Here is a 16,342-nt window from a genome sequence, read left to right as displayed (position 1 = left end):
TCTGTTAAATTGGGGGGAAAATAAACAGGGGGGGCTAATAATTCTGACTTCAACTGTAAATGCATTGTAACAAACGGACCATCAAAATAAAATGTGACCAAATAATCTAATGCTACCTCAATGATTCTAAAATAAAAATATTAATTTAAATCGGTTTTATGGCAAGATTTTAACCTTTTAGTTCAGGTTAATTGTAATAATAACACAACACATGTTATGAAACATTGTCACTGCTGCAGATTTTATTATATTTTTACCATAAATGTTATTAACAGTTATTTTTAATGTGTGCTAAAAGCAGCGGGACAGAATCTACTGCTATGTTTTCCTTCTCACACACACCCCAGCAAATAATATAAGCATGCCGTCAGGTCAGCGATATTCTTGATTATTTCTCTCTGACTCACGTCGTGCCTTTATAAATGTTTGTCGGCATGTGTTATGAGGATGACTCATAATGTCTCCCATGCCTTTAAAAGGGCAACAATTTTTTTTTTTGTTGATAATCTCATGGCAACATTCGACACATGGGGCTTTTCATTTCTACACGCCGGAGACTGTTGCGACTTGCTCCTCCAAATGGTCTGGAATGTTAAGTTTTAGAAAGCAAAATATGGGTTAAAACAAGAGTAAGCAGTATAAGAATTAAAAAAAGAAACCTAATCCCCTGTAAATACAGCCATTTCATGCAATAATTGGTTTAGAGCCTGATTTCCATATTGCAAGATGAGACTTTAAAGCATCTTTCCAGCGCTCAATTCCCAAAGCATTCCTTCCATTAGCTGTCTATACTCTAGAAACCATTCTGCGGAGTTTGCTGTTTGGAGAAATGTGATTTTTTTCTCCCTCTCTTATTCTGAAGATTATCAGAGGAGCTCTTTTAAGGGAGGTTTAATATGCACAATATGTGATTTCCTCTCACTCTGCTTTTTTTTACCTCGCTGGATTCCTCTTCCCGCTCAGCTTCTCTGATACTCTTCAAAGACGCCATTGATGTCTTATTCAACCTGCTGAAAATGCCATGGTGGTTCATGGATGTCATTTGTGATGGCATTTAAAGCTTGTAAATCATTTTTGAGGTGTGTTTTATCCAAGGCTTTGTCTTTGTGTGAAAAGTCTTATTGAATGCTGCATTTATAACCTCATTGGAAATCAGGGCTGTTAAAGAGAACGAATTGTATAGATATATTATATACAGTTAAAGTCAGAATTATTAGCCCCCCTTTGATTTTTTTATTGCTTCCAAAATGAACAGAGCAAGGAAATTTTCACAGTATGTCTGAAGATATTTTTTCTTTTGGAGAAAGTCTTATTTCTTTTATTTCGGCTAGAATAAAAGCAGCTTTTAAATTTTCAAACAACATTTTAGGGACAAAATTATTACACTTTAAGCTAATTTTTTCGATAGTCTACAGAATAAACCATTGTTATACAATAACTTGCCTAATTACCCTAACCTGCCTAGTTAAACTAATTAACCTAGTTTGGCCTTTAAATGTCACTTTAAACTGCATAGAAGTGTCTTGAAAAATGTCTAGTCAAATTGTGTTTACTGTCATTATGGCAAAGATAAAATTAATCAGTTATTAGAAATGAGTTATTAAAACTATTATGTTTAGAAATGTGTTAAGAAAATCACTCTATTAAATAGAAATTGGGGGGAAAAATAAACTGGGGCTAATAATTCAGGGGGGCTAATAATTCTGACTTCAACTGTATATACAGAATGAAGACAATATTTTGACAAGGTTTCTCCATAATTTCTTGGTCTCTAATCAAATAAGTATTTTATCCCATTAATTATGTTTATGTTCATTGTTACGATTTAAATGATGTTAAATAAAGGGGAAGAGGAGTAACATTAACTTTTGGGTGAAACACATAAGCAACCACACAACATCAATAAATGAGGGACAAAAACCAAGACCAGCTAAATGCAATACGTGATTTTATTTACAAAAATAGTGATAATAATGAATGCCAAAAAAAATGTACATAGAAAGATTCTTGAATATTTACAAAGAGACATTGAATTTCACAGATGACTAATGCATAAGACGTTTGACCAGATATGGGAGAGTTGGAGAAATGAGACGCGGGCGGCATCCAAACAATAAAAATAAATAAAACAAAAACAATCTATTTGGCCCAATCTCTACCCTATCTATCCAAAATAAAAATGCAGAAGTTATTGAAAAGAATCTTCGCGTCTAATACGCACTACCTAACCTACGCTGATCTTTGATGGAAAAACCAAAAGTACAGTGGGTGGAGCACGCCCCTTACCTAGTGTGTCTAATACAAAGATATTCAAGCTACTTGTGCACAATGTATGTCGCACGACATTCTTACCTGTCCCACTCTCCAACCTCAGATGCGCATGACATCGACGGTAGACAAATGGAGAACAAATAACGGACAGATACCAAATTGTTACACACAGCAGACATATATCAAAAAACCACAGACACACAGCACAACACAGAAATTCAGGGCCTCCAGTGTAGCGTCCTGTCACCACTTTTATGCCACGGTGGCAGCGGCTGGATTGGAGACCTTGGATGACGTCAAGGGGGGCACGGCAAACAGCTGGGCAGCGGTAGCCAATCGGAGCCACTGTATAGGTGGAAGCGGGAGAGAGGTAGAGAGCAAGCGAGCACGGAGAGAGAGAGAGAGAGAGAGAGAGAAAGAGAGAAAGAAAGAGACTAGCGAGAAAAATATATCTATAAATAATAATTACGCAACACAGAAATGTACAGGAATGTAACATCATATTTAAATGATAATTTGCTTCTATTTGAATTATCAAAATATTACAAATATATTACAAATTACAATAATTTAAATACTAATAATACACACTAATGTTCAAACATTCATGGTTTGAAAGATATCTCTTTTTTTGTTGGCTGTTTTTATCTGGGTGATTAAATATATATTATCAAACATTCATATTTTTCAGGTTTTAAGTTGTTATAGATATTAATATCAGTATTTTTCATTTCTAGGATATCTATAAGCTGGTGTGACTTAAAACAGTGACAAGATTTGCATTTAGAAGTCATAAAACTGATAGAAACATGTACATGTAAACATCACCTCATACTACACTACCTGACAAAAGTCTTGTCGTCGATCCTTTCTGTAAGAGCAACGAATAATCCTTTGACTTCTTGTGGATCATTTGAAAACGTGTCAGAAGGTAGATTTTTCCAATGAATCATCTGTTGAACTGCCTCCCAATCATCACAAATACTGCAGAAGACCTACTGTATTGGAACCTGCATGGACCCAGGAATTTCATAGACATCAGTCAAGTTTGGTGAAGTAAAAATCATGGTTTGGGATTACATTCAGTATGAGGGTGTGCAAGAGATCCGCAGAGTAAATGGCAACATTCACAGCCTAAGGTATCAAGACATTTGCCCATTACCTTACAAACCACATAAAGGGCAAATTCTTCAGCAGGATAGCGCTCCTTCTCATACTTCAGCCTCCACATCGAAGTTCCTGAAAGCAAAGTAGGTCAAGGTGCTCCTGGATTGACCAGCCCAGTCACCAGAGATGAACATTATTGAGCATGTCTGGGGTAAGATGGAGGAGGCATTGAAGATGAATCCAAAGTATCTTTATGAATTCTGGGAGTCCTGAAAAAACACTTTCTTTGTCCTAATTATATAATTAAAAATCAAGGCATGTTCAACTAGAAGTCAAGTTATTATTTGTTGTTCCTAAAACTTGTATAAGTGACAAGACTTTTGTCAGGTAGTGTACAGTTTCTCATCACATCATAACCAGTCAAATGCTTTCTAGTATCTGACATGCCCCGCTTCTTCCAGACGCTCCTCATTTGCTTTTCATTTGATGCACTTAAGCTCAACCACTCTCACTGCCAGAGCTGTGATAAAACAAAACGTTTACTACTCTATTTCCCACCCTCTTATCGTGTTTTGTAGATTACATCAAACATTGAAAAAAAAAGCATATTTCAAAGCACTTTACGGGACCTTTAAAGATTTATTATAGTTTAAATGACCTTTTTTTCAAAGATTTTTTGTAGTGTTATCATCAATGTTGGAAACATTTGTGCTGCTTAATATTTAGCAAAATTGTTTTTAGGAATCTTTAAAAAAGCATTTATTTAAAGCAGAAGTCTAGTTTATTTAAATGTAAAGAAATGGTGTACATGTGTAGCCTTAAAACACACACACGAACCTAAGCATTTGAATAATAATAATAATAATAATTTACAACTCATCGATAATCTGTGTGTTTGTCTGTTTCAGCTGAATCCAGAGCAGCTGGTGCTTCTGCTGGAGTTTCTTCTAGAGGAATGCAATCTGAGTGCGTCCACGCTGAGACTCCTTCAGTCCACTTATAACCTACAGGCTCAGGATGCTGAGGTAAAAATCACTCCCACATTCTCTTCCGCAACACACATTCCTGCAATCGACTGTTTACTTCACCTCCAGCTCCCAGCGTCAACATCTGTGCATATGTACTGTATATTTATCTCTATCTACTATTTTGTGGTCTCATTAATTATGTTGAATTTTTTTGTGTGACAGTCAGGAAACTCAAAAGATTGAAAACATCTGCTTTATGGCCTCGGTGCATTCACATTATTGCTGTTTAGTGTCTTCATGATTGTAGGCTGATCTCTTTTTTTTGTAGTCTTGTTGATGTTAAAGTAGTTTTGTTGTAGATAAATGTGCATGGTGACTCCCAGGTCACTTTATTAGTTATACATTTGAGTTGTAATACAAGATACTGTACATCCCCTTTTTCCTTATTGGCGTAGATTTAACAAAATGCTGGAAATTTTTTTTTCCTTTGGTACTCAATTGAACTGAGATGTGATGACTGTTAAGTTTAATATTAATAAAACATTAAGATACAATTAGGGTTGTAACGGTATGAATTTTTCACGGTATGATAATCGTCTAAAACAATACCACGGTTTGACGGTTTCGCGGTATATGGTATGTTACAAAATAATAGAACAGTGAAGCAAATTTGACTTTTTCCAAATAATATATTTTTAGTTACTATAAACAACACCACTTACAATGAACAAATAAAAATAAGAAAATAATAAATAATGTGTCAAAGTCCAAATAAAGTCCAAATAAACATGGTGCAAATCCTCAGTAAAAAATAGATATAAATATTTACTATACTATAAATAGTTACATAACGAAACTAGATTCAATATGGAACATCCCTAGGTTTTATGTGCCAGCATGGATATGGTTGTCTATGGATATGGATATGGTTGTCTGCAATGCAGACAAACAGCTGCATCTTCATTTGCGTCTTTTGAAAACAGCAAGAGCAGCAGTTCGTCTTTGCTGTGTCACTGTTTTGTCATGTTTCTGTGCTGCTGTGCATGCAAAAGTACTTAGTATGAGAATTATTTCATGCAAAACTTTTTTTTTTTTGCGTTTTATTTAGCCGCGCATAAATGTATGCCTTTCTCTCATTCCGTGTTGTTCAAAAAGCTTGGTCCACAAACAAAAGCGAAACCTATGCTTATTGGTTGTGATATAGCGAGTTTGAACCAATCTGGGCATGGAGGAGGGACATTGCATCAATGTATCATGTCTGATTTGTCCGGAGACACAGTGACGAGCGTTTCTTTGTCAAATCAGCGTTGTCAAATTTTGATGACGTAACCGCACTGATTCCGGAGCCTCTGAAAGTCCGCGAATGTGATGTGATACAGCACTGGAAAGCTGAGATTCTCTTCTTTATGCCAATCTTTGAATTGTATGAATCGGATCAGCGGATCAAAAGTTATTAAACATTTAAGAGCAATACTTATTTTTAGCCGCGGGCGGCTGTCTCGGTCTTTAAGGGTTAAAACCGTTGATATGCAATTGTTCATGGTATGATAATCGTGCACGTTCAAATCGTGGTAAACCGTCATACCGGTATATTGTTACAACCCTAGATACAATATATGAAGCCTGCATTGTTTATATATATATATATATATATATATATATATATATATATATATATATATATATATATATATATATATATATATATATATATATATATATAACCATAGATATATATATATCTTTGAGGCCTGATAAAACAAGTTCATAATGAAGTACTGCAAGCCTCAGTACTCAGACCATTGCTTTTTGAACTGTACATGCTACCTTTGGGAAATATTATTAAGTTTGAGATGACTGTTAAGTTTAGTGGTCATTGTCATGTGTTCCTAGTGAAAGTTAAGCCCCTGCAGCATAATACACTTTACTAGAGTATGGTTCATTAACACTATAGTATTTACTATAAATTACAGTTATATTTCTTTATGTGTAAATATGTTGAACCATTCTGGTCATACTCCTTTGATCATCAACCTCTGGCATCAACAAGCCATTTCACACACAGAACTGTACATTTTTCTTGTTCTTCTTTAATTTATTTTTTTTTATATAATTTACCATAAACCACTGAAGATGGTTGTATGTGAAAATCCTGAAATCTGGCCAGTCCATGTAGCCAGTGATCCACATTCATGAAGATATTCTTGTTTTGACCTGTAATTTTATGAATGTCAAATAAAATATTAATACAAGAATACTAATAATATAATAATAATATTCAAGAAATAAAAAATCAGAAAGAAAGAAGAATATCTTTAATATATATTTATTAGGGCTGCACGATTTTGAAAAAAAATTGACATATTGGCAATAATCTTTCCCTGCGATATATATTGCGATATAAAAACAATTTTACCACATGACTTCAAAAGCTCTGTTTGGAAAGTCATTACTTTAGATTGATTGGGATAATTTTGTTTGGGAATGAAATAAAATATATGTATATGTAAATTATGGTATACATATAATACACATAAAGGAAAAAATGTAATTATAAATAAACAAACTTCATTCATAAATAAACACAATGGAGCAAATGTTATAGTGAAACAAACAGCGCTTTATAGTTTTCTAGGGAGAATCTAACAGTATTCAGGTACAGAAATTGAATAATTAAATGTAAAAGAGCATTGTATAGTCTTTATCATATAAACAATTCTATAAAATAAATCTATTTTTAAATGCTCTATATGTTTTAATGTGATTTAAACTCTAAAAATGTTCACTTACTGCAGGCCTTATAAACACATGAAAATGTTACATTTTCACTCTTTAATAGTTAGATTTTGCAGTGACTCCACAAATCTCATGTGTTTTAACCTGAGGATTCTGGTCAACTATAATTCCAACTCAACTTTGCATATCTTGCGAAGTGACTATTGTGAACGCACACATTGCAATATCGATGCTCAAAGATTTATTGTGCAGCCCAAATATAAGATTTATTTTATACAACATTAAAGATTCGACCAATATTTCATCAAAAGAAAACCAAAAGAGATATTTATTCATTCATGCCACTTGGGGTCAGTGATTTAGATTTTTTTAATCTAAAATGCTTCTCGTTTCAAAAATACGCTATTTAAATGGTCTAAATTTAGTACTACATTGTTACAGTATACTGTATAAGGATTTGTTTGGAGCAGAGCTTTAAAGAAAACTTAAAAAAAAAAAAAAAAAACAATCATTAATTCTCATTATACTGAACAGGAAAAGTGTTTTAATACCTTCTTTCTGTTCCTGTTTCCTCTCCACACCTTTTCAAATATTGACTAGGGGCAGGCTGGACACATTTGTCACGTCTCCACTAACACCTCTTATGTTCACAGCTGAAAAACCACACCAATCCATCAGTCTTATCATTTTATTTCACTCTTGTTCTTGAGTTTGTGTACTGTAACACTAATACCGTTGACATTTACACTTCTACACCAGTGAATAAGTTGCTTGCATTTATTTGTAAGTAATCTCATCATTCAGTTTAAGATAGAGAAGTTTGGAAAATATCACGTCTTCTTGAATTCCCTGAAACGTCCCTGGCTATATCGGACGAGCGCAAGTGAAGTGATCTGATTTCTCTCTGATTGTGTTTTCTTCTTAAGACTTACAGGGGTTTCAGGCTGTGCGCTGTGCTCTTTGAGAAGCTCACATTTGCCAAACGCTAACCTCTGTGGTATTTGCCTCCTGATTCAATTACTGTGCCGTCGGCCAATTAGGCCACTCTGTGATTCTTAGTCAATTCGGAGGAGGCCAGCTTCTGTTTGGGAGCAAAATTTGGCAGGTCGGCAGTGACCTACCACAACGTTCTTTTGAAATGAAGCACTATTTGGCAGCATGAAGGATGTAAGATAATACGGAATGGTGACCGCAGTAAGTCCCAGACTACCACAGTTAGCTTCAAACCGAGGCCCAATGGGAGGTTTTCTTCAAGACCTTCCAGGAAAAACAAAAGGCCCTCTAAAAATAAATCAGGTTATTACTACCACGTGCCCCTCCCTCCGTCCCACCCGCTCGCTGGCTTCTTTTCTCCGCTGCTTCTCCCAGGCTCCGACGGTCATCTTTTCTTTCAGACAGATTTAACTCGCCAGCCTGCTAGTCATTGCTTTGCCATCATTGCCGTTTAGCGATACTTTTTTTTCTCTTACTTAACTGCTGCTGACACATAATTTTCATGTTTGAAAATAGACGTGAATCCTTATTAGCTGTGCATAATTATTAGCTCAGCATGAACATCGCTTTAAGGTCACAATAAAGTTGAGAGGTGTGGTCGGCGCCACTCAGTCTATGTGGGTCATGACGGGGCGTTGTTCTCACATAAGAAATGAATCACTGGAAATTTCGTAATTAGCGGTACTTGCAAAGGCAAGCATGGCCATTAATATTGATCACACTAAGGGTTAGGGACTAAACAAACCCCTAACCCCGAGTATTAAAGGCAACTCGTCGTGACTTGTGTGCTGATGTGAATTATAGCCCAGATTGTGCGGCTTGTTAAAGAGAGGTGTGCTATTTACTTTTGTTTAGTGATCAGACTTTTAATTTTCACCGCTATTCATTCAAATAGGTGGAAACATCCTGTGGATTTAAGCTAATGGGAGCTTCTGTGTCATACCTGGAGACCAGAGTATCATTGAGACCTGTGGGTGGGATGTTTTAATTGCATCTACTCTAAAGGTTGCCGGTTTAAATCCTAGGACTAGCAGACGATGTATATGGGGGGAGTAAATAAACTTCCAAAGTGAAATGCCTGTTTTCAATTACAGATTTGCACATTTGTTTTTCAGATTTAGCGATATTTTCAAAATGTTTTTAGAAAATTTTTATTATATGTGGTTAAAATTACTTTTTTTACTGCAATAAGCAACTTGACAACATGCTAAAATAGCTCATGTTATCATCGTGGACAACTTTAGTTAGCGGCAACCTAGCTATGTCTTAGCAAACAGTCAGACCACCCTATCAGCCCCAATGCAAAACACCTCAGTGTGCCTTAGCAACCATGGCAACCAGCCACAACATTTTATCATTGTGCAGTCATTGGGTAGTTTTGCACACACTGACTTCGCAACCATCCTTAGGAAAGATAACATTAAGATATATGGAGTTCGTCTTTACTGTTATAGCGAAGATATTTAGTTTAATATGTCTTTGAGACCTGATAAAAGCAAGTTGTTTTTAAGTAATAAGTAACTTAAAGCTCAATACACTGTAAAACATTTTAAGACAGTATAAAAAAAATCCTTATTTCCTTTGGCTTTTTCTTGTTCATTAAATTTTTTTGTAAACAACAGTTGCACTGACCTAAAATGTCTGAAGTTGAGTGAACAAAAAACTCTTGGAAATTGGTACTACGAACAAGCATAGTTTGTTTGAATTAGAAAAGAGACAGAAACAGGACAGGAGGCAAAACAACAATAACGGTAAACAAAACAAGGATCAAAACATGGCAGGAAAAACACGGTAAAATGCTTTGTAATGCTTCACATGAATAAAAAAAGACTCAGTGAAGAGTCTGTGAATGAGGTGGCTTTATAGTATAGTAATCAGTCTATCATGAGCTTCCAGCTGTGTGTGTGCAATCAGGAGAAACCAAAAACTGATTCCTCCATTTGAATTGTAGTTTGAGCATTTGATTTGTCGTTTAATTATTGCAGGAGTCGTTCATAAAAATTACATATCAAATACATTTGATTTTTACATTTTTGATTTTTATTTGTTTTTATTTATTTATTTTATTTTATCTTTTTAAATACTTGAATTTTCAGTAGTTTTGTAAAAAAACAACAACTTACATATACAGTTGAAGTCAGAATTATTAACCCCCCTGAATTATGAGCCCCCCTGTTTATTTCTTTCCCCCAATTTCAGTTTAACAGAATTTTTTCAACAGATTTCTAAACATAATAGTTTTAATAACTCATCTCTAACAACTGATTTATTTTATCTTTACCATGATGATAATAAATAATATTTGACTAGATATTATTCAAGACACTTCTATACGGCCTAAAATGATATTTAAAAGCTTAACTAGGTTAATTAGGTTAACTAGGCAGGTTAGGGTAATTAGGCAAATTATTGTATAATGATGGTTTGTTCTGTCAACTATCAAAAAAATAGCTTATAAGGGCTAATAATTATTACCTTAAAATGTTTTTTTTATAAAAAAACAAATAAGACTTTCTCGAGAAGAAACAATATTATCAGACATACTGTGAAAATTTCCTTGCTCTGTTAAACATCATTTGGCAAATATTTAAAAAAGAAAAAAAAATCAAAGGGGGCTAATAATTCTCACTTCAACTGTATGTATGTGTGTATAAATATATATATATATATATATATATAGTTAAATACAACAGTTAAGTACAAATTAACAGTCCACATGCGCTAAGCGTTTCTTTTTTTAGAGCGTACTCAGTAAATGTGAGATGACAATTCACATTAAGTTTTTCTGCAGCTTTTAACTTTTTTCAAGTTGGATTTTTTACAGTGTACTTGTATTATTACATGATACATTTGTGTAATATTGTTATGAAATTTGATGTAAGCTTAATGACATAACTAGTTTTATTTTTCTTCTGGGTCTGACAAAGCAAGTTAGATATATAGTACCGCAAGGCTCAGTACTCAGACCTTAGTTGCTACGTAGTGTCATCATTTATGTTATCATAATGGTAATTTTGTACTGGCAAGCAGTGCTTGTTGCTTAATTTTCTTCATGTTTTCTTAAAGAAACATATTTTAATGTCTTCGACTTTGACTTGAAGCTTTTAAATGTTTGTGTTGGAGGATATTTTGTTTACACTTGAATGAATTATAATGCAATATGAAGACCATGGTTCATTTAGAAGAATGCTAGAGGGTCAAATGTGGGACACAGGTTTTAGTTTAATACGCCCTCAGTACAGCCTCCATTCCACTACACAATGTGTTGCTTCAGAAGCCTGCGTAGGAGTTCTTCAGGTGTTTGAACAGTATTTGGGATGGATTCCGCTTAGATTTAGCATGCCAGTCAGGAGAGAATAGCACCTCTTACTTACTAGCGAGTCATGTGTGCCATGTATTTCGTGCGAGCACAGGCAGAAGCGTGAGGGCTAAGCGTTGTGGTATGCTGTTTCATGTGAGGACTCGTGTGCGTGTGTATACTGCGCTTGTGAGCGTGAGTACCATCTGTCGGTCAGGCATACTGAACGCATTGTATCACAGCTACTCTCAAAGCCCGGTCACAAAGTTCACCCGGACAACCAGCCAGGAAGATAAAAGCATATCAGACGTCTACCAGAAGTGCTTTGTAATACTATGTGTGTTTCTATAGACCAGAGAAAAATCACATGAATGGGAACATGAGCTGCTTGATGAGAGGTCAGACGATACAAGGTCCTGTTCAAATGGATTTTTGTAGAATTCCACCAAATACAAAACGCAAATGTTGATCATTTATCGCACATACTAAAATATTTAAAACCTCTGTGTGAATATTTTCACATAGAAATTCTTATTCATTAGCAGGGCCAGACGGAATCTGCGGACGTTTTTTGCTATTTCTGCGGAGAATTTTGGTAAAAATCTGCGGATTTCTGCGGAATTATTTTGGGAGTATCCAGTGGAGTATCATAACTAAAACCTTAGTATATTAAATAAAAAGTAATAAATTACTGAATAAAAACTGAATGAATTCAGATTTACACATTTACTCAAGTAAATAAATAAAATTAATAATAGGCTAAAAATCTCCAGAAATCTGCAAAATTCTGCGGAAAATCTGCGAATCTGCCTATTATTTGTGTTTTATAATTATAATAATTTCTTACATTTACATAGCACTTTTCTGGACACTCAAAGCACTTTACACATTGGGGGGAATCTCCTTATTCACCACCAGTGTGCAGCATCCACGTGAATGACATGACGGCGGCCATATTGCGCAAGACCACACACCAGCTGATAGATGTAGAGGAGACAGAGTGATGAAGCCAATTATGATGTGGGGATGGTTTAGAGGCTATGATGAACAGAGGCCAGTGGGCAAAATTTGGCCAGGATGCCAGGGTTAAACTCCTACTCTTTTTCGAAGGACATCTTGGGATTTTTTTTCTGCAGGTTGCAATGTCCCAAAATTTTATTGCTAATCTTAAGCTAATTGTAATCGTTTGTTTTGGTTCAATTTGGAATTTCCATCACAGAGCCTGGGGGATCAGAGTAAGTGCTCCGACTCGGCCCCCCCTGATCTCACAACCTAGGATTTTAAATGACCACCGAGATGTCAGGACTACGGTTTACATCTTATCCGAAAGACTACACTCACTGAGCAGTATAGAGTCCCCATCAATATACTGGGGCGGTGGGACCCTGGGACAGACTGCAGGCTGAGCACCCGCTGCTGGTCTAACTAACACAACTTCTGGCAGCAACCTAGCTTTCCCATGTGGTATCCCATCCAGGTACTGACCAGGCACAGCCCTGCATGCTTAGCTTGCAGAGAGCTAGCTGCCAGCAAATGTTTCGCTGCTTTATAGTGATGTGCGGATCGATACTAAAACATTGACATCTCCGATACCAGCTTTGTGTGTTCTAGAATCGATTAGCTTATCAAAATATCGATATTTCAGTAATTTGGAGCAAATATGTCATTTATTGGAAATAGGAAATACAGTGGAAGGTAACCACAATTACCCTAGTTAATCTGAATAATGCCAACTTAGTCGGAACTACTTGTTCTTCTGCCTGAAAAGTCATATGCGTAATATGACACTGTACAACTGCAGACAGAGCACTAGCTAGCCACTGGCTAGCTAGCCACTCAGTCAGTCTGCTTGCTGGCACATGTTGTTCAGTCATGGTGTCATTGGATATAGGTGACCACAAGCCAAGTTTTGTGTGGAGCTACTTCACTTTCATAAACTCAAACGATGTCGTTTGTGACACGTGTAAAAAAAAAAACAAACAAACTGTGAGGTCCTGTGGTAAAACCACAAACCTCACCAAACACCTACATATAAATCACAAGACAGAATATGACAACATCATGACTAGGCAGTCAGAAAAAGTGGAAAGGAGGGGTACAGGTGTTGCTGGGGCGAGACAAACATCGGTTGCAGGGTCCTTAGGTGCAGCAGGCAGGCACTATCCAGGTACAGAGGGAGAAAATGTGGCGATGTGGCTGTATTTTGGGGGCTTGAGTTTTGTGACAATGTTAAAACAAAAGAAAAAAAAATCTCCAAGGGGACCAGATTAACATGCCACTAAACCAAAAGGTGTGAATGTTTATTGTTTAATGGTAAGATGTTTAGGCAGGCGTTTTAACATACACAAGCTCAGATGCTGTCAATAAATATGTAAATTGGCTCTTTTTTGTATGACAATTCTTAATCAATAAACAAGAATAACCAGTAATATGTCTCGTATTCAGTATAAAGTGACACTTTTAAGTACACTACTTGTTACTTTAATTTCCCAAACAGTAATTTTTGGGCAAAGTATCGGATCGGTATCGCCGATACTCGTCTTTATTTGACTTGGTATCGGATCGGATAGGAAAGCAGTGGTATTGCACATCACTACTTCTTAATGTTTTGGTAAAAACCATTATATATTTTCAGAATTTTTTCAAATGAATAGGATGTTCAAATAAACAGAATTTATTTACTTTTCTACTTTCACAACATATAAGTCTTGCCTGTCCCTTTTAATCAGTGTGTTCTTATTTATTAAGTGCAATCATGCTTTTTCTAGTTGAAAGCTCACGTTTATAGGGCTGGGATGCATTTGCATGAGTACAGGTGCACAATGCCCTTATATGGTAATGTGGGCGTGCATTATGATAATTGCTCAGGGCATGTGCTCTTGTTTAGAAAATGGTTCTGATGAGAAAAATGTGTATATACACAGGGACATTTTGCGTGGGAACCTTTTAAACACAATGACTAACATGTTTCGCCTCATTAAAACTACTAGAAAGCATCAAATAACTTAGTAATTAAAATAATAATCACCAGATAACGAAGTAATCACAGATCAAACTGGGACTTTTGAGATAATCTTGTCCCAGACTGGCATGACTCATGTCAACATGTAAGTGTTGCACTCCTGTAGAATTGGGAAATTTTGTATCTGGTATTAAAAGACTAAATGTTTTGTCTGTGTGTCTGTGTGTGTTGTTTTGAGGGAGTCACTGCAAGTCTCACCATCTGCTACAGTACATCAGGAAGTCCATGTAAGACTGGCATATCTTCATATCAAAGTCAAAGTGCACATGATATCAGCATGTGTCCGCCTTGGCTTAACCTACATGTTTAAAAGGCACGTATTGGTTTATTAGTGTATGCATGTAAACTATTGCGCATGCATGGTTACGGGTTTCCGTAATTGAAATTACGTGCATGTGTGTTGTTGTGCCCCATACAAACCCCAGCAGCTGCAGAGGGGATCAGAGTTGAGTTGCATTCCTGGGGAGACCCCTGAGGCAGGACAGCTGCAGTGCCTGCCTGCGTCTCTCTCACTCTTGCTCTCCAGAGACGCCGTAATTACACAGGACATTCCGCAATTTATTACTGCTAGCATACATGTACATGCACAGTGATATGCTCCCACAAATGCAGAGTGTGAGCACTGATGCTCATGGTATGATGTGAGCACACAGGGGTCAGCCAATAGCAGTCACACCTACTCACCTCACTTTAAAGGAAAATGAATGAGCGTCATCATCTATTCACCATGATCATTTACAGTAGGTCACAACCATATTCATTCACAGAAAGCGTGTTAGGTAACAACCAAACTGCTTTCTTTTATCAACTAATCATGGTTGCATCTTATAATTTATATTACTAAACCGGAGTGCTTCCCTACAATATCATCAAAAATGTTATTGTAATTTTTGGATTTTGGCATTCAGGATAGTTTAAAATGCATGGTTTGATGACCGTAATCAATTTGTAGCTGTGAGTAAAGATGTATGATATATTACAAACTCATAATAGAGTACCACAAGGCTCAGTACTGGACCATTGCTTTTCATAATGTACATGCTTTGTTTTGCCTTTGTTTCACTGTTGAGATGACCATATACAGCTCTGTATTTCTTTAAGTCTGATGAAACAAGTTTAATACAAAATAAAATAAGGCGCAGAATTTGGACCGTTACTTCCAATGCTGAAAATGCTTATGGAATAAGAAATGTGGAGTCAGTTTTAACAATTTTTTTCTGCCCATACACAGCTCTGAAACTTTTTAGGCTTGACAAAACTAGTTCAATCTGGAGTTCTGCAAGGCTTAGTACTCAAACCATTGTTTTTATTGCTGTACTGTACACACTACCCATAGGATAGATGTCATTAAGATATAGTATAGAGCAGACCTAGGGTGCGTTTGTGAAAACCATCGTTACCCAACTAAGGTCGCATGTTGTGTCATTACAAACATAGTTCATTGATTTGGCGTTTCCCAAATCCATCGTTTCAACGAACCTTCGCAAACTGCATCAAAAACTTGTATGCTTGCAACTACACCTCTGGAGCTGTATTTAGAAACATAGTTCCTGTGTTCTATTCCCAGTTATCCTCCCTATGCCCTGTTCATTTTGAACATTCTAACATTTAAACTTGGAATTTTTTTTATTTTTTTAAGTATTAAAGTCATCTCTCTTTGGTGTAATTTGCTTTCAAAGTATTTTTACAGTTTAGTTTTAGTGATCTTCATCATGTTTACAATTCTGTCCCCTTCACAGTGCACTTTAAAAACATTGATATCACTTTGAACACAAAGTGTTCCGTGGCTCATGATGAAAGCTTAGGCCCTATATGTGCCATTTACGTATATTTCAATTAATATAAAAAAGAGTTCCTTTTTTTTCCAAAACTAATATTGTTTTATTTTTTAAATGCTTGAGCGTGTTAAACAATATAATTTGCACAAGGAAATGATGGGGTTCTTCC

At 35.9% G+C, this 16,342-nt stretch overlaps 1 protein-coding gene across 8 annotated transcripts in view; it reads left to right on the top strand.

Annotated features, from left to right (window-relative positions):
* aopep (aminopeptidase O (putative)) overlaps positions 1 to 16,342 on the top strand; it is a 161,505-nt gene that overhangs the window by 121,284 nt on the left and 23,879 nt on the right. For all 8 annotated transcript variants that reach the window (XR_015497175.1, XM_087263508.1, XM_087263506.1 and 5 more), the window contains one exon: positions 4,287 to 4,403. Coding sequence is in view for 7 of the 8 variants with exons in the window: in XM_087263508.1 (XP_087119634.1) it covers positions 4,287 to 4,403 (117 nt within the window). In the remaining variant the exon portion in view is untranslated. The remainder of the gene's footprint in view (positions 1 to 4,286; positions 4,404 to 16,342) is intronic.

This window comes from Danio rerio, chromosome 8 (assembly GCF_052040795.2).
Source record: "Danio rerio strain M-AB ecotype USA chromosome 8, GRCz13ab, whole genome shotgun sequence".
NCBI classification, from domain to species: Eukaryota; Metazoa; Chordata; class Actinopteri; order Cypriniformes; family Danionidae; genus Danio; species Danio rerio.
The sequence above is the reverse complement of the archived record's forward strand: the minus strand, read 5'-3'. Positions and strand labels throughout refer to the sequence as shown.